Raw genomic sequence first — 23007 nt, 5'->3', positions numbered from 1 at the left:
GGAACACCAGCCACTAGGCCCTGCTGCCACACTTAATAATGGACCAGCCACGGTGCCAAGGGGTTCTGCAGGCCCTACAATCTTTACGGCTCCCCACTTCCCTGCCCCATTTCTCCCAGCTGGTCTCAAACAACGTGGAAAAACTCCTTAGTAGCAACCTGGGAGCAGTAGCGCGAAAAGCACCAGCCACGGAAATAGGAATGCTTGCAAAATCGAAACCGAGTTTCAAGAATCTGGCTAGTCCCATCTGGGCGGGACTAGCTCTTTGAGTCGGGTGTGTAGCCACGCTGAAACCCGCCCCGCGTGGGGGCGGAAGTGGGGAGCCCGGGCTAGGGGTTCGGCAACCTCTCCGCCCCCTGCCAATACCACGCCCGGTTTATTTGCATTTAAAGAGAGAAGAACCAAGGAAAACAGTGGGCGGGCCAGGGCATGCCTTCCCACTGTAGCGATTGGACCTCATGCCTGCCAATCAGATCACGGACGTCCCACCCTGTAACTGTGGAGTCCAGGGTGAAAGGGGTATGGGGGAGCTGCCCAGAGCCTGGAGAAGGGTAGTCGGTGCAGGAGAATGCTGTAGCTGTGGTGTCGGCTGCGGCAGGAGCAGTCGTGGCGGCGTTCTCAGCAGAGGCTCCAGCTCAGAGCAGAGCAGCTCAGCAGACAATAACCGCGCTGGGAGCTGGACCTGGCAGGGTAAGCATTGCGCACAGCTAGGAGCCATCCTGCTGAAGGTCTAGTGCATCCCCGCGTGCTCTGTTCTGGTCGCCTGGAGGAGGGCATCAAGGGCCAGGCTGGTCGGAGTCCCGGTCTCTCGCCGCTCTTTCTTGGTACTCGCTTTTCGTACTGTCCAGTGAGGGGCCCAGAGGCGGTTAGTCTTTAGGGTACAGGCGATCGTGGCTGGGGGTGGGGTGGGAGGGCCGGAAGGCGGGCGGACTAGCCTGGGCTACGCCTCTAGGTTGTAAGGGGAGGCTGGGATGGGCCCACATGTGCTGTTGCGTGGTTCTGGGAGGGGCGCCGCTAGCTAGCACCCCAAGAATGTGTTTGCAGGCCGGGAACTCCTTAGCTTTGTTTGTAGTACATTTGCTGGAACAGCTGTTAGGCCGGTGCTGCTCACCCGCGAGGCCTTGCTGTGGCCCCTCCCCTCTGCGGTGCATCTCCTATGTCTCTCCTCTGCAGAGGAAGCTGGCGCGCTAGCCAGGGCCAGACTGAGACTGGCTTTAGGATAGGTTAAGATATCCACAGTCTGTTCCTCCTCAAGGGAGCACAGTTGGGTTTCTGAACTTCCCACTTAGCCTTGGAACCTTGGTCCCGTGGTCCCAACCAGCCGCACCCCCTCCTGGGCCTCCAGTTCTCATTTGGCTCCCACCCCCATTGCAGGCGGGCTGGACCAGGAGCTCTTACTGGTCTTTGGGTTAGAGCTGCAAGGCCGCTTTGTTGCCGCCCCCAACACCCCCGCGCGTCTCTTTTCCCTTGTAGGGCATAGGGCGCGTTTTTCTCTCCAGCCTTTGGTTTAAAATAGCAATGGGCACAATATTGTGGGGGTATTTCTGTACTAGAAGCGGAGGGGGCAGTCATCGTAGTAAAGAACACACGGTGTATGTAAGGCAGACAAATCTTACAACTTCTCAGTTACTTAAAACACCCAGCCTGCCAGACTGCTGTCATTGTCTGCTGCAGACACCTCTGACACTGGTGACCGCCCAAAGGCGTGACTTCTTCTGAGCTCCCCTTTGAGGGGCTAAGCTTGCCAGAGGAGCCATGGGTAGGGGGGAGGCAGAGGCGGCAGCCGGACTAATACTGCAGAACCATCCTCCCCCTAGCTGGACTCGCCTTGATAGGAGTCTAGACAGCCCTGTCCGCATACAAACCTCTTCTGCGGCTCTGGCCCGCCTGCCTTGGCAGCAATGGCATGGACAGGACCCAGGGCACTGCATTGTTGGACTTCCTGCCCTAATCAGAGGAGATTCCAACAAACCCTATTCCCCAGGTGCAGTACCCCTCATGTGTCCTATGCTGCACCACCCTGGACTTTTCGGGCATTCCTGAAGGATAAGAGAGGCGATTTGACTAAGGGACTTTGCAGGCTGGACATTTTTGGAGTTGGGCAATGAGACCCAGTAAATCTTTTACTTGGGAAGGTTAGCCTGGAATCTCCTTGCTAGCATCCAGGATTGCAGATAGCACACTATTGTTACCCCCTGCCTATGTTTACCAGACCTCAGCACACACCTCTCCTTGCAGCTGGACTTTTATATCTCAGGTGTGGCTCTTTTCTGCTTACTTCAGCCCAGCAGCCAACTTTCCCACCCTCAGACACTCACCATACTCCTGTCCAAGTCCTTTTCAGGCCCCAGTTCTCAAGCAACTTTTTCAGGCTGCTCCTTGATGACCAGAACTCTTTCTTGAAACTTCCTGTATAGGTAAGTTTCCCTAACAGCTTTCTTTCCCTCATATAGATATCTGGGTTCTCTCACAACCCTCAGAGGGGTAAATAAATCTTAGACTTCAGCTATAACCCTCTCAGACCCTAGCATTATAAAGCAGTTAATGAATGAATGTTCCAGAAGGACTTTCTGTCTTTGTAGAGTTTTAGAAAACACCTTTAGCCTTAGTTTGTTTGTCCCAATCCATGAAACTTAAAGAAATGGTGCCCGAGGCCCAGATATATATGTAATGTGGGTGGGAAGGGAGATTGGGTTGCTACTACATTAAAAAAGAAAGTCATAATCAGTCCCCTCTATAATAACCTCAGGGTCTGGACTGCTCAAACCCTGGGGCTCTGTATACTTGGGGTTGCTGATTCATGAGCGTACAGGCAAACTGCCATGGAAGAGATCTATGTGTGCAGTGGGGGTGTCATCTTTTAAAGCAGCTGGGAAGTATAGGAGTTTGGTAGAGAAAGAGTAGACAGAATTAGAAATGAAAGGGAGTGACTGGCAGGCAGGGTGAGTCTGGTTGAGATGGCCTAGCTCGAAGGTACAAAAGAGCTTAGGACCCAATGGTGGGAATTTTCAAATACCAAACATTGGAATGGTCATCAAATGTTTTCAGGGGGAGATCATTGAACAATGGGTGACTAGGATGTGTGTGTGTGTGGTTCTTTTATTTATTTTTGAGGGGGAGCTTGGTTTTATTGTTGTTTTGAGACAGGGTCTCACTGGGTAGTTCCAGCTGTGCTGGAACTTGCTTTGTAGGCCAATGGCCTTGAACCCATTGACAGTTGCCTGTCTTGAATGTTAGGATTAAAGTGGAGCACTACCATGCCCAGCCCAAGAATGGAGTTTTTGAAAGGGTTTTTTAATGGGGTCTTTCAATCCTTTAAAAGGGATTGAAAGCATTCTACAAATCAGGTAGGTAAGAGGCCACCTCTAAATCTATAAATAGAACTGTGGACATGCTGTCTCCAGAATGAAGTTCCACACTGTCAGCTTCCCTTTGGTGGGGAGCAGGGAGGGCATCTCAGCCTAAATAGTTTCTTACACAAGGCTAAGAAATATCCTCCAGACCTCTTTTAACCCGTTTCCTCTCAGCTCCACAGATCTTAGTGTGGAATATCAGTTAAGATCCCTATGGTCATAGATGTGCCCTGGAAAGCAAGAAAGGTCACATAATAATTGAAGGATAGGTTAGTGCTACTGTGTGGTAGCCCTTTCTGCTGTGGCCCAAGGTCTCCAGCAGGCTCCACTCAATGCACATCTTTGATAAACTACTCCCTCCTCCCACCAGCCCATTCCTCAAAAGTGAAGGCTCCCTGGGTTTATGTGGCAGTTGCATCATGGGAACTCCTCACCCCTTTCATATTTTTTTTGCCTCTCAGTCTGCCAAATGTTGGGGGCTGGAAGTGTCAAGAGGAGAAAGGTATTTGGGAAAAGTTGACACCTCAAGAACTATCCTATTTACACTCAAAGTGTGTATGAAAGAAATGGCCCTGTTTCACTATTCTAGAGAAATAAGGGAATGGGAGAAACAGCAGGAAGCTTGTCATGGCATGAGTTTGCTTGTAGAACCATTACTGTCTAGGGGTCCTGATCATGTTTGTTTTCTCTGCACAAATAATTAATCTTGAACGCGCAGGTAGCAGTGAGGGAAATTCTGGAACACAGCAAACAGGAGCAGACAGAATCGGCCAGTAAAGAAATGTTTTTACTATGGGTAGTGAAATACACACAGACACAGACACAGTCACACAGCAAGCATACAAAGGGAAAGACAGTTACAATACAGAGGGACACCCAGGAAGCCTAAGCCCTGCGCCTCCTGGAGGGCTTGTTTCTGTTTTTAAGTCTCTGAAGGGTCTTCCTTCCCTAATTTAGGATTGGTCAGTTTCGAGAAAGACAGGACAGCTGATTGACCCACAACTGATGTGTAAACATGTCCTGATCTGGCCTTGAACTTGTTGAGCAAGTCTGTCAGCAGAGGGCCTCTGGCAGGAGAAAAAGGCTGCAAGGCTTTTGTTTTAAGCTGCCAGGCTTTGTGTCTCAGGTGAGGAGGGTGAGGAAGAAGCCAGCCATGTTGGAAGCTCACTGTCTTTATTACCTAGCCATGGACCCCTCTGCCCATCTCTCTGCCTATCAGGGAATACATGGAACTCCAAAATCCTATTCTCTCGGAACCAAAGACAGAGAATGGGGTTCCAACTTTCTCCCTCACAGTTAGGCTGCCTGAAACGGAAAAGGGGAACTCCTGATGTTATCAGTTTCTCTGCACAAATCCTGCTTAGGCAGATAAACTAGATGCTAAAGCTTTAGCCCCCCCAGAGGAAGTATCTCATCGCCTTTCTGAATAGATGGAGGAGGTGAAGCCTGTCTCTGATCATGCTTTTGCTTGACTAGTATTGATACCCTGGTAGGCTACACAGACAGAGTACCAACCTTTGAGGAGCCTCCAAGGGAGGGGCAAGTAAGTAGATCTCAAAGACCCTGTCCTGATTGTGAGCTGAGTAGTGATCCATCAGAGAAATCTGGGGCACCAGGAAGATCCTCAGGGGTGGGGCGTGCCTGAGTAGTGGAATACTTTCCTTGCACTTGGAGATAATGTGTTTGTTACCCCAGCACCAAAAACCAAACACCACAAAAATAAAACAGAAAAAGAAAACTCATCAGGTAAGCTCATTTCTAGGGAGAGGCTGTGTCTTGGTACTCTATCTTTTGAACTGAATAAAAGTCCTGTATATTTGGAGCTGAGACTGTAGGGCAGAGAAGTAAGGCTGAAAACTTTCAAGGGGGCACGCAGGAAAAGGTCAGACAAAGGGGTTTGAATAGAAGGCCTGGGTCATCTTCAGAGGACTCGGTGGCAGCTGAGGAACAACTAGAGAGAAGGTACCTTGATTGTAAGCAGTCTCCTTGAAAGGTCCCATTATGTAGTATCTGTTCCATGTGTAGTAATTAGTTGCCTTTGCATTGATCATCTTTAATCCATATAACCACAATCCTGCAAGGTAGGTAATTTTTTTTTCATTTCACAGATAAGGCATTTCTGTCTCAGAGATATTTTCTCAAATCATTTTGCCTGTAAGGGGTGAAACTGGCATTCTAGTTTCAGACTGACAAACTCCAGCTGAATTAGAGTAGCACTGAACCAGCATCCCCAAGCTCCTGCTCCATGATAGGTGCCGTGACTATGAGAGAGGGAGTCCTTGTGAGCAAGCTAAATGGACAGACTGCAGCCTGCCAGAAGGAAATAAGCAAGGATGAGTACATGCACAAGGCAGCTGAGGAGCTGGCGAAGGAATCAGGGAAGCAGGGAAGCAATAGAAGGCCAGGTTTGGGATTTGTGCTGCATCTGGAGTTGATGAGTTACTTTCTGGAAGGGAGCCTTCCCACAGCAGGGATGCTGCGAATTAGGAAAGGGTGGTTGCAGGAGTGGGTAAGAGGGACTCTTTCAACCACTTCCACGGTTCCACCCAAAGATCCAAACCACACCACGAAAATCTTGACCTCAGGCCTAGTCTACAGGCTCTAGTAATGTACTACTCCAGTACCAGATAATCTCAGAGGTCATTATCTTTTTTTTTTTTACATAGGGTTTCTCTGTGTAACAACAGCTCCGACTGTCCTGGAACCCACTTGAACTCACAGACATCTGCCTGCTTCTGCCTCCTGAGTGCTGAAATTAAAGGCGTGCACCACCACCGCCCGACTCAGAGAAGTCATTATCTTTAAGTAGCTCAAACTCTTCAAAATTGTCCACTTTGGCAGCTTTCTGTTTCAGCCCTTTTGGCACCTCAAACTTCTCTCCCAAGGAAACAGAACAGAAGATACGTTTCATAACTTGAAAGTAGTGGTGATAGCATTGCTTGATGAGGAAAGCAGTCACAGGCTGAAGAGGTAGCACCTGGATTCTCAAGACATCAGGGTTTTTGTTTTTTGTTTTTTTTTTAATGTGCTGGGTAAGGCCAAAACAGCAGTAGCCAGCAAGGACAAGAATTCTTTCAGGAAAAGTTAAATTGAGCTGGGGCAGGGTGGAATAAGGAAAGAGAATGCTGGCTATTAAAGGTATGAAGGGAACTTTCACAGTTCTCCTGGGCCACCTTTTTAAAAACCTATTTTATCGGTTCTTTGAAAATTTCATAAATGTGTTTTGATCTTATTCACGATCCTCCTAATTCTTTAATTGGGGGCCCCACATAGTGAAGCACAGTGGCATGGAATTGAAACTCAAGAGGCCTGGAAGCTACTCAAGTTCTGCCATAATCCCATTAGTGACTTTAGACAAATCTTTCCCCTAGTCTAGGCACAGTTGTCTTTTCTGTGACAAGGAGTTACCATTCCCCACCAGCAGGGATTAGTGGGTTGCTGAGAGGGGACAGTGGGACAGGTGAAAAGGGAATGTTTTGTGTACTGGTAGGTACCCTAAGTCATTCAAAGATGTCTGTTAATTGCCTTTCTTTTGATGATGGCATTTTTACCTCAGTTTAAAATGTTGATTTTTCTGGTCTGGACTAAGGAACCTAGCTAGACTCTCCCAGATGATCTAGAGGTGCTTGCTCTCTGAACATTGAAATTTGGCCTAATGAGCAAGTTAAGCTTCTGTGGACTAACTACAATCATCAGGGGAAACAGCCAAGGTTTCCGACATGCCTGTAGAACTTTGGAGAACACCCTAGTCAACCCTGACTGGGGTAGATTTATTGCTAGAAATTGTCCAGTCATAGTTGGAATAAACATTAATACAATTTGCCATAATGTTTGAGCTTCTGCTGTGCGATGCATTTTCTTTGGTACTTTACATGCATTGATTTTGTTCCCACAATTGTCTCAGTAAGTAGGAATTCTCAATAGCCCCATTTCACAGTTGAGGAAATTGAGGGTCAGACAGGTTGGATAACTTGCTGAGTTTTCCCCAGTGTAGCATAGCTAATTCTAGTGAAGGACTGTCTGGCTCTCTAGGGAAAGACACCCACCGTTCTCACATCTTTCTTACCCTCTCTCCACCAATATACTGAGGGACTGGATACATTAGGAGTGGGGTTGTCTTCACAAAGACTGCTTGGAACAAGTCTGGAAACTAATGGGTGAAGGCCATGCCCCAGAAGCTATCCCCTTGTTTCTTCCCTGAGCCCAGCCTTTCCTAAGTTTGCTGAGCTGGTTGCTTGAAGCTAGGCTAAGAACAGAAACTGTAAACGTTGGCCAGAAGCTGTTTCTTCCTCTGGAGAAGGGTTTCAGGCAGGTCTGTGACTGTTCTTCTACTTAGGTTTTGAGTAGCGTGGAAAAGAAAGCCGCACTTCCTTAGGAGCCAGCTTCAACTTGTCCCAGAATGGCCTGAGGTTGGTTCTTGCGTTTTCTGCCGCAGTCCGTTCACTGCTGCAGTCAGTCACAGTGGCTGCAGCTAGTGGCCTCTCTCAGGGAGCACTGAGTATCTTGGGAGGGTTCCCAAAAGCCTATCTGAAAAACAGCCAGCCACACTGACTGAGTGTTGAGGAGCTCTGCATTTGGCAGGACCACTTTCTTGGCAAGAGCTCTAAGGGAATCCAGTCCCAGCCTAAGGGAGCTTCAGAGTTTGTCCTTTGGTCTTCCCTTTGTTTTGGGCCCCACTTTCCCTGAAAGGTTCTTCTTCCCCTAGGTCAAGGAAGAATACCTGTTTTAGGAGGACAGTTTGGGGACCATGGTAGATTAATAAAGAGTATGACGAAGCCTTGGGGTACAGGTAGCTAGATAAGACCAGATAAGGAGCTGCTAGTAATATGATAGTCCTATTGCACCCCTTTGAGGTGTTCTGTGGAACACAGGCAGAGATCCTGTGAGCAGCTTTGGGGGGCATGGTTCTGGGAGGGAAAGGCAAGAGAGAGATAATGAGATATGACATAGTTTTAGGATTGATCCTTGCTTAGCAAAAATAATAACCTGGGGTCTGGCTAAGAGGGAGGTCATTGAAGTAATAGAATCAATGTCCCAGGGTGAATGAGATATACCCCCATAGACTCAGGCATTGGAAGTTTTGGCTACAGCATTAAGTTTCCTGGTGAGTCTTTTCTCTTCAAACTATGTATTTTGTATTTCCTCTGCCCCAGTTGTTCTTTTTCATTGTAGACCAGCATAACAATATTACTAATAACCATGCCAGAGACTCAATATTATGCTACCTTGAAATTTTCTTCACCAAAGAAATTAGTACATTGCTCTCTAATTTAGCCTCAGGCAAGTTCTTTTGACAAGGGCAGAATACAGCCAGATTGTTTGCCAGAATAACACAGAAATGTCCTCTAGCCTAGTTGCTGTTGAAGTCTTTGCTTCCCTTTGAAACCTTGAGCCAAGCTTCTAGAGTCTGCTCTGATCTCAGCACTGTCTTCCAGTCTCAGCCCATTAAGCTCTGCTTATAGCATTCGACTACTTTTCTAGTCCAAAGTTTAAAAATCTTCCAGGTTCCTCAAACAAAACAAATGCACGTTCAGATTCTTAGCAGCACCAGCCCACACTAACACCAGTTGTTTCTGTCACAGTTACTTCTCTGTTGCTGTGATAAAACACCATGGCCAAAGCAAATTATAGAAGGAAGAGTTTACTTTAGTTTATGGTTCCAGAAGTTTAGAATCTGTAATAATAGGGATAGCATGGGCAGCAGTCAGCAGGCATGGCAGTAATAACAGGAAGCAGAGAACCTCACACAGAAAGCAGAGAGAAAAAACTGTAAGTGGCACGGAGTCTTTATAAACTCTCAGAGCCCGCCTCCAGTGATGCACTTCCTCCAAAAAGCCTACACGTCCTAAACCTCCCCAAACAGCACAATAGTGTTCAGACATCTGAGTCTATGGGAGATATTCTCATTCACACCACTACTGCTCCCTGGGCCTGATAGTGTCTCCTGGTAGATGAGAGGGCTGGTGTGGTTTGGATTCTAGTCCTGGGGCCCAAAGCTGTGACAGCGAGTTGACAATGTAGAGCAGTGGTTCTCAACCTGTGGGTTGTGACCCTTTGGGGGGTTAGCTTATCAGATATCCTACATATCCAATATTTACATTACAATTCATAACAAATTTTAGTGACAAATTATAGTTATGAAGTAACAATGAAATACCTTTATGGTTGGGGGTCTCCACAACATGAGGAACTGTATTGAAGGGTCACAGAATTAGGAAGGTGGAGAACCACTGATGTAGATAGTGGTGATGAGTTGGCTTCTACCCCCATATAGCATGCTGGCAAGGTCCAGAGAGACTGTCCTCCAGTGAGAGTATCAAGTTTCTAGATTCTCTTCACCTAATCATCATTGCCAAGAACTGTTTGATTCAACTAGACTAAGTAATTCCCTTTGTGATTGGTAAGAACACATACCCCATGTAGATCACTGCCATTTCCATTCCTTAATGCTTGACAAAGCCCGGGCTGAATGCCTCTTCCTCCTCAAAGCATCTTTTCTTTCTCTCTTCCTTCCATCCTTGCTTCCCTCCTTCCTTCCTTCTTTCCTTCCTTCCTCCCTTCCTTTCTTTCTTCCTTTCTTTCTCTCTCTTTCTTTTTCTCTATTTCTTTCTTTTTTCTCTCTCTTTTTCTCTTCCCCCCTCTTTCTTTCTCTCTTTTTCTTTCTCTTTTTTCAATTTTCTCTCTCTCTCTCTCTCTCTCTCTCTCTCTCTCTCTCTCTCTCTCTCTCTCTCTCTCTCTCATCTATCAATCTACCTACCTATCTGTTCTTTGAGAATTTCATACATGTATAAAATATATTTTGGTCATGTCCACCTATCACCTCCCCTCTCCTCCTTCTGGACCCCTCTTCCATTTCCCTTACAGCTTCACACCCTCTTCTTTGTTTTCTATCCCTGTGAGTCCAATTAGTGCCGCCCTGTGCATGTGGATGTAGGGCTGTCCACTGGATCATAGGAATCCACTAGGGGCCACACTCCTGAATAAAACTGACTCTCTCCCCCGGCAGCCATCATCACCTGACAGTAGCTCTTCAGGTAGAGAAGAGAGTTCTTGGGTCTCTCCCTAATCCACGCTGAAATTGTGGCTGGTTTCATCTAGTGCAGGTCTTGTACATGCTGTCACAGCTGCTGAGAGTTCATGTATGTGACAGCCCTGTCATATCCAGAAAACACTTTGCAGTATCTCTCCACTACCTCTAGTTCTTACAGTATTTCTGCACTCTCTTCCATGATGATCCCTGAGTTTGGGGGTAGGAAATGTGATCCAGATTTACATTTAGGGCTGAGTCCTCCGCAGTATCTTATTATCTGTGCATTCATCAGTTGTGAGTCTCTGTATTAATTACTGTCTAGTGCAAAAAGAAGCTCTAATGAGGCTTGAGAGCTTCACTGATCTATGAGTACCAAGGTAAGTACGTAGAAAGCAGTTTAGTATGAAACCCATTCAGCAAAAGAATAGTAGTAGGTTCTCTCCTAAGGTCTGTGGTCTTCCCCAGACATTGGTTTTTGGTCAAGACAACTTTTCTGAGCCCAGGGATTATTCTACCTTTTAAATTTATCTACAGGCTCATTAAAGCCAGCCTGGGCTACACACCAAGCTCAAGGAGAGCCAGAACTATGTAGAGAGACCCTGTCTCAAAAAAAACCAAGAACAAACAAACAAACAGAGGCTATTCTTTTTTTTTTTTTTTTTTTTTTTTCCGAGACAGGCTTTCTCTGTGTAGCTTTGTGCCTTTCCTGGGACTCAATTTGTACAGCCCAGGCTGGCCTCCAACTCACAGAGATCCGCCTGCCTCTGCCTCCCAAGTGCTGGGATTAAAGGCGTGCGCCACCACCGCCTGGCTCAGAGGCTATTCTTTAAGGCCTACATTATGCTCTTATCTTCAGACTTCTGTAGGTAAGATTCTCTCCCTACTAGTCTGTGAGCTCTCTAAAGCAAGGACTGAGAGTCCTCTTCTTGGCTTGGCCTGATGCACTGACAATAGTGTTTGCCACTTACTGAATGTTCAGAGAGGTTTAAAATAAAATATGAATTCCGCATCGAGCAATACAATTTCATGAATAGCTTCACTGCTGTTAGCCCCCTCCCCAATATCATAATGTCAGTCCTATTAGTGATTTCAAGGCTAGTGTGAGAAGATTAACACTATGAAAAGTAAGGAATTGAGATATAGGATGGGCCCATATTCTTATTACTACATGAGACACAGAATTCTGGGTGATTGTATGCTTAGTGCTGAGGGTACTGTCAGTTACAGAGCTGAGTTTGTAGTGTATAATGTCAAGATGTATTTCATAGAGAAATGGATAACCTGAGAAAAGAGCAATTCATATATCTTCACTGAGAAGATCAGATGAGCTTTTCTCTCATCTCCAAACCAGAGATCATCTTACTCTGGTTGCTTAGCAAAGTGCTCTTAATGGAACTGGGGTTGCTCTGATGATTTAAGTGTGTCAAACTAGGTGAGGTACCAGACACAACCTTGTTTGGGAGATAGGAACCTAGGTGCTAGGAGAGGCTCTAATGAAATCGCAGGCTAGAGTATTGTTGCTAGTTCCTCTTCGGCCCCAGTGCTGGACTACAGTATACTACTGCAGATAACTGTGTGGCTCGTAGTTATGTGGCATCCAGTCACTGGACCAGTGTTCTGGCCAGCTAGTCCTAGGACTGCTGCAGTCTCAGTCCTTCCTTCTCTTCCTCTCCCTGGTTCTAGCCTCTTGCTCTCTCAATCCCAGCAACTGTTCTGTCTCCCTTTGCCACCCTAGATCTACAAAGAGGGTCCAGAGAGGGGAGGGGATTCCTAAGGAGGGATCATTGGGTTTCTGCAGGCTCTTCAGTGCGTTAGCTGTCAGATGTTTACTGTCACTGGAAAACACTAGACTTGTCAGAGACTAAGGGAATGGTGAGGTTGGTATAGAAGGTGGTTAACCCTTCTTTTTATTCCACTTCTATTGGCACTTGGACTAGGAAACCTTGACCAGAATGGTGCGGATTACACAGTTTATTTATTTAAATAGCGCTTGATGGCCTGTATCTTAGACTAGGAGCATAAATCATGTAGCATTGTATGCTTTCAAGCTCCCTTTCTAGATAGAAAACTAGATGGGGACCAAAATAGTGAGAGGAACAGAGTAGAAGAAAATGTTTGCCTTGTGACTCTACAGTAGAATCTGGTGGTTATGCTTGCCAAGGACAAAATTAAAATCTCCTGCCAGCAGGACAGTCAATAGAGAGTCTGATCCTGACCTCTCCCTGCTGTGGGATGTCTTTCTGTATACTGTGAATATATGTTGTTCCCATTGGTTAATAAATAAGCTGCTTTGGCCTATGGCAAGGCAGCTTAGAGGCAGGTGGGAAATCCAAGGAGTGAGACAGGAAACAGAACGGTGGAGTCTGGAGAGACTCTAGCCTGTCACCCAAGGAGCAACATGCCAGCAGACTGGTAAAGCAATGGAACACATGGCAAAACACAGATTAATAGAAATGGATTAAGATATAAGATAGCAAGAGGCCTGCCATAGGCCATACAGTTTGTAAATAATATTAAGCCTCTGAGTGATTATTTTATAAGCGGCTGAGGGACTGTGGGGCCGGGCAGGACCTGAGAAAACTTACGGCTACGTCTCTCTCACATAGTCTCTCCAAGGGCTTTAGGTACATAGCTCTTGGTAGGCCTTCTGGACAGGGGATACTAAAGCCCAAAGGATATTTTCCTGAGGCTTCCATGTCATTTTGCAGGTCCTACATGACAGCCCTGATCTGCAACTCAATGGTGTTCCTTCGCTGGGGTCCAGAAAGTTTGGCCATTGTCCTAGTGGCAGTTAAGAGAACCTGTGGGCAGAAGATAACACTGGAGATATGTTTTTCTTCCTGGCCCTGAGAAAAATGTTGGTGATAGTCCAGGCTAATGTTTAACTGAAGCCTGGATCCAGTAGGGCCCAGTGAAGGCTCAATGATTACCTTCACCACACCATTTTCAAAACTTCAGTGATGCTAGAAGCAGCATTCCTTTCCCTCCATTCCTTTCCTGATCCTAACCCAATAATTAATAAGCTTCCTTATAGACAATAGCACAATTGGACTTTTGCTCAGCTACAATTGCCTCTGTCAAATTTCCTCCCCGTACTTAACATCAGCGTAAAGGGTGTAGACTAGTGAGGAGGCAGCTAATGATAGCTGCCTGTTGCTCAGTGTGGGGTTTTACTGCTGTGGGGCCCAGAAGAAGCCAGACCAGCAAACCAAACATAGGGACTAGATTAAGGTTTTACCAGTGTTTACTTATTTTCTCTCTGGTCCCATTCAATCCTTAGACAATAGCCACCCATGGAGACAAACCCAGCCTGTTGTGTACTTGCTCACCAGTATCTGTCTCTGTCTTTGTCTCTCGTATCTCCCTCAGACCCAGCTGTGATGCTCCCTGACTGATCATGTTATAACTCTACCTGGAATCCAAAGGCTGCGTTTCCAGTTGAAGAGCTGTCACCAGCATGGAGACTCCAAAGGACGAAGCTGTTCAGATCAAGGGAGCATCAGCCTCTAGAGATGCCCAAGACCAGGGAGCTGAAAAGGGAGCCAAGAACAAGACACCTGAGACAACAGAAGGACCAGCCTCAGAGCCACCCTTATCAGGCCCAGGTAGGCTGAAGAAAACTGCCATGAAACTCTTTGGTGGCAAGAAGGGAATCTGTACTCTGCCTAGTTTCTTTGGGGGAGGACGAAGCAAAGGTTCTGGGAAAGGCAGCTCTAAGAAGGGTCTAAACAAGAGTAAGACCCATGATGGCCTGAGTGAAACAGTTCATGGCCCTGAAGATGTTGTCATTGAAGAAACAGGCCTCTCTGTACCTTTGTCCAAGTCCCCTCAATTTCCTAGCTCCCAGAGTGCCCATGGAGCTTTGGAGATAGGCTCTAAACATAAGACATCTGGGACTGAAGCCACAGAGAAAGCTGGAGTTGAAAAGGTACCCTCTGTGCAGAAGCCTAAGAAAGGTCTAAAAGGCTTTTTTAGCAGCATCCGCCGTCACCGCAAGAGCAAGGTTTCTGGGGCTGATCAAAATGGGCTAGGGGCAAAGGAACTTGAGGGGGCCAGAACCAGGTCTCATGAGCATGTGAGTTCAACCTCTCTGCCCAGCTCTGAGGAGATATTCCAAGCTGCTAGAAAGGAAAATGCCAAACCCCAGCATACTCCTGAACCAAAAACTTCTCCAGCACTAGAACATTTTTCACCAACTACTGAGAAGACAGCCTGTAAAAATCCAGAAAAACTCATGAAGACCCGTGCCTCAGAGTTCATACAGTCCAAGCCTACTCCTGAAGCTAGTAGCCTTGAGGAGCCCCACACTTCAGAATCAGAAGAAAAGGTAGTGACTGGAGAGGTAAACCCACCCAATGGCCCTGGTGGGGATCAGCTAAGCCTCCTGTTTGGGGATGTCACATCCCTAAAAAGCTTTGACTCACTGACAGGTTGTGGTGACATTATAGCAGAACAAGATATGGACAGCATGACAGATAGCATGGCCTCTGGTGGCCAGAGGGCCAACCGAGATGGGACCAAGCGAAGTTCCTGCTTGGTCACCTACCAAGGAGGTGGGGAGGAGATGGCCTTGCCAGATGATGATGACAATGAGGAAGAAGAGGATGAGGAGGTAGAATTAGAGGATGAGGAAGAGGAGGTCAAAGATGGGGAGGAAGATGGTGACTTAGAGTATCTCTGGGCAAATGCCCAGATGTACCCAAGATCTAATCTGAACCTGGGCTACCATACTGCTACATCCCCCAGCCACCAGGGCTACATGCTCATTGACCCAGTTCAGTCTTATCCTAGCCTAGGCCCTGGAGAACTTTTGACTCCTCAGAGTGACCAGCAAGAGTCTGCTCCCAATAGTGATGAAGGTTATTATGACTCTACCACACCAGGGTTTGAGGATGATTCAGGTGAGGCTTTGGGGCTTGTCCATAGGGATTGTCTACCCAGAGACAGCTATAGTGGTGATGCCCTATATGAATTCTATGAGCCAGATGACAGTGTTGAGAACTCCCCACCTGGGGATGACTGCCTTTATGACCTCCGTGGTCGCAGCTCCGAGATGTTTGGTTCTTTCTTGAATTTTGAACCCTTTTCTTCCCGGCCACCTGGAGCAATGGAAACAGAGGAAGAACGGCTAGTGACCATCCAGAAACAGTTGCTATACTGGGAGCTTCGCCGGGAGCAGCTTGAGGCTCAAGAGGCGTGTGCTAGAGAGGCTCACGCCAGGGAAGCCTATGCTCGAGATACCCACACTCGGGAATCTTACGGCAGAGATGTCCGAACCCGAGAAGCCCAGGCCCGAGAGGTTCATGCTCAAGAGGGTCGAGTCCGAGAGACCCAGGTCAGACATGAGAAGCCTGTCTTGGAGTATCAGATGAGGCCCTTAGGCCCATCAGTGATGGGCCTCGTGGCAGGGAATTCAGGAGCTTCTCAGACTTCCCACCGGGGAACCACCTCAGCTTTCCCTGCCACTTCTAGCAGTGAACCAGACTGGCGGGATTTCCGCCCTCTGGAGAAGCGTTTTGAGGGCACTTGCTCCAAGAAAGATCAAAGTACGTGTTTGATGCAGCTCTTCCAGAGTGATGCCATGTTTGAGCCAGACATGCAAGAAGCAAATTTTGGAGGCTCTCCCAGGAGGGCCTACCCTAGTTACTCACCCCCTGAGGAGCCAGAGGAAGAAGAAGATGAGAAGGAAGGGAATGCCACAGTGAGTTTCTCACAGGCCTTAGTAGAGTTTACCAGCAATGGAAACCTTTTTTCCAGCATGTCCTGCAGCTCTGATTCTGACTCATCCTTCACTCAAAACCTTCCTGAGCTGCCCCCGATGGTCACCTTTGACATTGCTGATGTGGAACGGGATGGAGAAGGCAAGTGTGAAGAGAATCCTGAGTTCCACAATGACGACCTCACAGCCTCCTTGGAAGCTTTTGAGCTGGGTTATTACCACAAACATGCCTTCAACAGCTATCATAGTCGATTCTACCAAGGCCTGCCCTGGGGTGTTAGCAGCCTCCCTCGATACTTGGGGCTCCCTGGCATACACCCCCGACCTCCACCTGCTGCAATGGCACTCAATAGGAGAAGCCGTTCCCTTGACAATGCAGAGACCCTAGAGCTGGAGCTCTCCAGTTCTCACCTAGCCCAGGGTTACTTGGAGTCTGATGAGCTACAGCCCCACCAGGAAGATTCAGATGAAGAAGGCGACGAAGAGGAAGGAGAATGGGGCCGAGACAGTCCCTTGTCCCTCTACACTGAACCTCCAGGGGCCTATGACTGGCCTACCTGGGCTCACTGTCCTCTTCCATTGGAGCCAGACCCTGCTTGGATAAGCCCCAGTCAGTTGGATGAGCCTTTCAATCAGTCTTCATATGGGCAGGCACCCTGTTGCGTACCTCCTGTGGCAATGGCAATGTCAGTGCCAGGGCTCCCAAGGGCACCTGGAGACTCTCTGTCTCAGCTAGCTCGACCTTCACACCTACCCCTGCCCATGGGTCCTTGCTATAACCTTCAATCGCAGGCCTCCCAAAGTGTGAGGGCCCGGCCTCGGGATGTACTGATGCCCGTAGATGAACCCAGTTGCACCTCCATTTCTGGAGCCAACTCTCTGTCTCAAGCCAAGCCTGTAGGCATCACCCATGGTATCCCTCAGCTGCCCAGGGTGCGGCCTGAACCCCTTCAGCTTCAACCCAGTCACTACAGAGCTTCCAACCTTGACCTGTCGAAGGAGAGGGGCGAGCAAGGTGCCTCTTTCTCTACCAGCTACTCCACTGCCATGAATGGAAACCTAGCCAAGTAGTTATCAGTTCCAGAGTGGAGACCTGAGCATGTGAATGGGGGTCAGGGGTTGGGCAGAGGGGTGGGGGTGGGGGTTGCTCTTTAACTTGAAAATCCCTTTGGCCAAGATAAACTCTTCTGAGTTTTCACTTTGTTTTCCCACCTCCCTCTGCCATCTTTGGCCAGGTTCAGCCCAAGTACATCTGCCTAGGGAAGCTGCTGCTTCTGTGCTCTGGTTTTTGCTTTGGGGTTTCTTCTGACCTATATAGGGCTTGAGATGCATCCTTATTGCAGGCTGAACCCCTCTTCTCTGGTCCCTTGTTGACAAATGAACCACTGATGAGCAGCCAATTTTTGCACTGACTCTCACCCAGAGATGGGAGGCTTTCTGGCTATTAGCAATATAAAGTTATGGTACATATCCTTCCTAACCCTCTTTCCATCACATCAAATGACTATAACCTATCTATTCCAGTTAGTTATGTTTAGAGTGGATCAAGTAGCATGTGTCTCGCTCCCTATTGCTGTGGACTTTGGTATTACAGCTAGATGATGTCCTTTTAACCTGGCCTGACATAGTCTAGATTGAAGACAAAAACACTAATCCCCATAATGGAGTGAATAAATCTGTCTATATTCAAGCAGAATACAAAGATAGATAGATGGTGGAAACTGCTGTGGGGTCTTGAGCTGTGGAACGCTATCTTGTTTGTTTCTTAAGCCTGTGGCTGTTGCAGGCACTTTAGAACCTTCCCCCTTTTTCCTGTAATTGAAATTTTCATAATCTCATCACCAGGAATGTAATCTCTTAATTGAGAGAAGGGAAGAGAAGCCACCTAAATTGGGCTTGACTATAGGGCATTGGGTTTTGTGGGATGAAAAGGGGGAAAACAGAACGGGAGATCCATTTATCCCAGACACCAAGAAGGGATCTCAGACTTTGGAGACTGAAGCAACTCAGCTTAGGAGGGGAAAGGTTTTCCCACCCTTCTTCTCAAACCAAAAAAGTTCCTTAATCCTTGCCCACCCCTTTGGGAAGTGGTTCCAAGCTTACATTTCCAAGACAGGATGCCCAAGGCATCTCACCTGTTGTGGGCACTCTAAAAAGCTTTCATCTCCTAATTAGCCATGTTCTTAGTATTGTCAAAGGACCAGGCTTCTCGAGAGGAAAGACTGTAAATGTGCCCTTGCTCTGCCAAGCTGCGGGACTGATTTGCATGGCAGTTGCAACCCTTTCTGAAATGAACAGCACCCTCCCTTCTCTTATATCCATGCAGATTTCTTTCTTTCTTTTTCTTTTTTTTTTGGGGGGGGGACAGGCGGGCGGCAGGATCCCATGTTTAATATTTGCTAGCCTGGAACTCACCATGTAGACCAGGACTGCTTCTGAGTCACAGAGATCCACCTGTCTCTACCTCCTACCAAGCCCAGCCTAGCAGTTATCACTCTTAACTAAGTTGGAAACACTACTAGGGAAGAGCTTGCTATTAGGAAGCCGTTGTAACAGGCTTATCTTGACCAGGCTCAACTTTTCCTTAATCACCCATATGAGACACTTTCTTTTAAATTTTCTGTTGGGCCAGGCATGGTGGCACATGCCTTTCATCCCAGCACTTGGGAGCAAGAGTCAGGTGGAGCTCTATGAGTTTGAGGCCAGCCTGGTCTACATAGTGAGTTCTAGGCCACCTAGGGCTACATAGCAAGACCTTGTAAAAAAGGGAAAAAAAACAAATTTCTTTATTGGAAATGCCATATTTGGGGGTGGATATGTTAATCTAAGTTAGAACTCCTTTATCTTCTGCCCTGTCCACGTTCTCACCTTGGGACCATCTTCACATCTATTAAGTGAAGATGTGAACAGGGCTCTTGCCAGAGATAATGGCAGTTTACCTTGGGAACAGATGCTGATGGCCTTCTGAGTCAAGATAACTTTGTAGACTTACTTTCGTTGTCAGGGGATATATCCAGGAGAGTCTTTGTAACCGTTTCTAAGGTTGGGATTGGCCCTGTGCCCTTCTCTAACAAGAGTAGGCTTGGTTGGAGCAAGTGAAACCCCAGGAAGTAACTCCATGAGTTTGCATGGCTCCAGCACCACCCCTCAAGGACCTCAGATCAGCTCTCTTGGATGACGTCGGCTACATCAGGAAGAAGTGCATCTGTTGTGGAACTGGAGGATGAAAGAGAGTGAGAAAGGGCCTCCTTACCCTACCCACATGGTTCTAAGAGACAAATGCCCAGGTTTTAACCACTTGGCCTCTCACCAAAGCTGTTCTGGGAGGGTGAGGCTGGAATTGGCCTGGTTGGATGGCAGGAATTAACCACCAAATGCCTTTACAACAGGAAGAAACACACCCCTTGCCTGTTCAGGTCAGCCTAAGCTCCTGTTTATATTTGGCTGCCATCCACAGCAGGCAGTAGAACTGTCAACAGCCTCCGTGGCCCCCTGGAAAAGGGCTGCTAGCCTGTTTGGGAAGAGGAAGAGGTAATTCACCTATAGCTGAGGGTTACCCTCCTGGTTCAGAATGACAGCACTGTGCAGTGTCTCTGAAGGGACCTGCCATAACTCTGACACATTTTGCTGTGCTTTGAAAAGTCATGCCTCAGAGTAGGACCTGGGGCTAAGTAGAAGTTTGTGGACTGGATAACATCATTGCCTCAAAGTCCTTCCACTGACGTGGCTGCTAACCCAGGGACAAAGCCTTCACAACCTAAAATGGAACAGCTAAGATGTATGGCTACAGAAGCAAACTCCTTTATAAAACAAATACTAGCTGCAGCCTAGAAGAGGAAGGAAGATTTGGCTGAGGACATATTGTAATGACAACATGGTTAACAGTGGGAAATGCAGCCCATCTCCAGGTATCTGTCCAAACATGGGCACCTACTTCCTTGCCTGACACCAAATACGCTCCCAACTCCCAGAAGTGTTGATATCATGTCCACACTGAGGCTGGGGCCAGATGAACCTCCTGTCTCCGTTGTGGGTCCTCAGACAATGCATTTGGTCGTGACTTAGGGGAAGACGTGATGAGAGAGGAGGGCTAGCATCATTTTGTTACCCAATAATAATACTATAGTGTCAGTTCTGATCCTGAGAATTTCTTGATAGCCCAGTCCTTAGAGGACCAGTGAATGTGGGTAAGGAAGGCCACCTAGCTGGCCTCTTCCAAAGCCAAGATGCCAATTTCTTGGTGCTTTAGAATCTCCAAGGAAGCCCTGCCTTGGGGATCATCTGGCTTTCGCTTAGATACCAGACCACAAGCCTCGTGGATAATGGTTTCGGTAAATGCCAGCGTCCCTCCTTTTAGTGCTATACCAAGGAGGGAAGTAGCTTTCCACACTCAGAGTGCTGGGTGCATGCTCTCATCCTGCCATCAGTGGCTTCTGTCACCGGCACCAGTGCCACCACTGCCCTCGGCCCCTAGGCTCACTTGCTAGAGGGAGGCATGGGGGTTTACCAGGGATACTTCAAGTTTACCCATATGTATGTTGCATCCAAGTTGTTTTTAATATATATATAAATATATATCAAAAGCCAATTATCTATTTTTATATTGTTTGCATTTTATAGTCATGGAAACAATGTTTATCAATTGTTCTTTTCTGATATATTTTATTTTTAAGCGGTGCTGTTTACAGTTTTAAACAAAAAAAAAAGATGATACAAAAAGTGCTGCTGCTTGTGCAGAGGGATGTCATCTCAACTGTCTAGGGCCCTCCCTCTTGTCCCTCTCCCACCTGGCTGTGTCACATTAGTCATTCTCTTCTCACACGGTAAGGACAGAAGATGCCCAGGTACCGAAGACCAATACTGGGTAACTCAGGCACGTAGAACCTGGCAGACAGCATGTTTTTTTAGCTTTAATTTTCCCTTTTGAGCCCTCCTTTCTCCATGCATAGACATTCTGAGAGTACTCATGCCTCTTGACTTGTATTCTTTTCCTTTCTTTATGTTTTACGCTTCTGTTTGCAAAGCATTCTGCCCACATTGTGCGGTTGGTTGTATTAAGTTTGCCCAAAGGAGCATTAGGGGTACATTCTTCACCAAGAGACTTGGGATGACAGATGACAATGATATTTGTTCCACCAGGAATTGGTCATCTCTTGGCGGAAACCCTTGAATGGCACTTACCAGGAACTTAGTAGATTATGACATTGTCCAGAAAAGACATTAGATAAGTTCCTTGCTCCCTCTTGCTACTTTGGGAGAATCTCTCCCCTCCTGCCTCCTCCTTCCCTTCCCTGTTGCAGCTCACAAGTGGATGGCACTTTTGGAAACAGAACTCTTGTCTTTTGGGTTGTAAGCCTTAGCCTTTAACGGCTGAGCCGCCTCTTTAGCCAGGATGGCACTTTGGGGAATGGTGACTATTACAGTCATGGCTGGGTGGCCTGATCCACGGTTTCTCCATCCTATAATCATTCCAAAGAAGAAAATCCACATGGCATGTATATTGGTGAGGGTTGGGTCTATGAAGAGGGGGCTTTAATTATTCCTATTACTATTGGTGCTTTTTTCCCCTGCTATATATGGGGGTGGGGAAGGGCTGGGGTAAACCAGGAATGTATATTTAGGTCATGTTAAATAAAATGGCTGGGGGAAGGAGAAAGATATTAGGAATTGCAGTCCATCCCCACTCCATGTGTAAGAGTTCTCTCTTCCAGTATAGAAAGGGGAGTGTAGCTCTTCGCTGTGCCTGAGCTTCCCTTCCCCATTCCTGGGACATCACAGAATCATCTGCATTGTGACCTCTCCATCCCTAGCACTCGCTGGCATATGGATATCTTGATACACTGCCTGTATGTTACAACATATATTTCATTTGCTGAATGCTAATAAACTTCTGGGTTCTTGAGGGACCTCCAGTCGCTAAGTGTTTTCTTGTTGTTTGTTCCACAATAGCAGCCCTGTGATCTGTGGCTGATGGGTTTGCTCTGGAAGGGAAATTGAAACACCGAGAAATGGAGGGAGTTACTCAGCAGGGGAAACAGGCCCCAGCTGAAGCTGTACATGTTACATTCACCCTGTGCCTTGTATCCTAGTCAAGTCTCATTATACCATTTACACTTTAAGACCTATCCCTGAAGTTCCTGAACATTTTCAGGGACTGATTTGTGCTTCTGAAGGCAGTCTCAGGTTTTGCTCTCTCTCATCCAGAAAGGAGCACAATGGGAGAGATCCCTGGATTCCCTTCTCAACCCAGCGAAGAAGCTAAGGGGTCTCCCAGGGTCTCGTGAATCATGGAAAGTCAGAAAGAAATTAAGAGAAAATAGAGAATTTCATCAGAGGAAAGTTGATATTTCACACACAAAAAAAAAATGATTTCTGTGTCCTGTGCTGCTCGGTTAGGGAATGGTAGTTGTGATTGCCAAGGGGGATTTTGGAGCAAAAACATTGCTGAAATCTATCTAGTCTGACTGCGTCCATTGGAAATCCACTGGAATTATATCAAAGTGGCCCAGGTCTCTCCCCTAATTTCTTGTGCCTTGATCAATTGACCATCAGTAATTTCCTTCAATGCAAATTAAGATATTAGGTTATGTCTGAGTAACTCATGTGATGTTTTGTTCTGTTTTGAGACAGGATCTCACTGTAGCCTGGCTCTCCTGGAACTCGTTGTATGGACCAGGCTGACCTCCACTCAAGATGTACCTGCCTCTACCTCCCTAGTGCTGGGATTAAAGACATGCAACACCACACCCAGCATCCTACAAGGACTTTTTCAACTAAGTTGAGCCTTTTTTCCACATTGATTTTAAATCAGTTGAACTGAAGTAGGGTTCTGTTACTATTTGTTGCCCACATGACCTACTGGACAAAATAGGTGGAAAACGTGCTTCCTTTTTTATACAGACAGA

At 47.1% G+C, this 23007-nt stretch overlaps 1 protein-coding gene across 2 annotated transcripts; it reads left to right on the top strand.

Annotated features, from left to right (window-relative positions):
- The first annotated feature begins 472 nt into the window (after positions 1-472).
- On the top strand, positions 473-22017 carry Amer1 (APC membrane recruitment protein 1). 2 transcript variants are annotated; one of them, XM_052732965.1, is made up of 2 exons: positions 473-690; positions 13753-22017. In XM_052732965.1, exon 2 carries the CDS (start codon positions 13841-13843, stop codon positions 17171-17173), a length of 3333 nt encoding a protein of 1110 aa, XP_052588925.1. In that variant the 5' UTR covers positions 473-690; positions 13753-13840; the 3' UTR covers positions 17174-22017. The 2 variants fall into 2 exon arrangements, with proteins under 2 accessions (XP_052588925.1, XP_052588928.1); XM_052732968.1 differs by lacking the exon at positions 473-690 and adding an exon at positions 2161-2417.
- Positions 22018-23007: the final 990 nt, after the last annotated feature.

The sequence above is a fragment of the Peromyscus californicus genome, unplaced genomic scaffold (genome assembly GCF_007827085.1).
Source record: "Peromyscus californicus insignis strain IS unplaced genomic scaffold, ASM782708v3 Scaffold_10__1_contigs__length_136768540, whole genome shotgun sequence".
Lineage (NCBI taxonomy): Eukaryota > Metazoa > Chordata > Mammalia > Rodentia > Cricetidae > Peromyscus > Peromyscus californicus.
The sequence above is the reverse complement of the archived record's forward strand: the minus strand, read 5'-3'. Positions and strand labels throughout refer to the sequence as shown.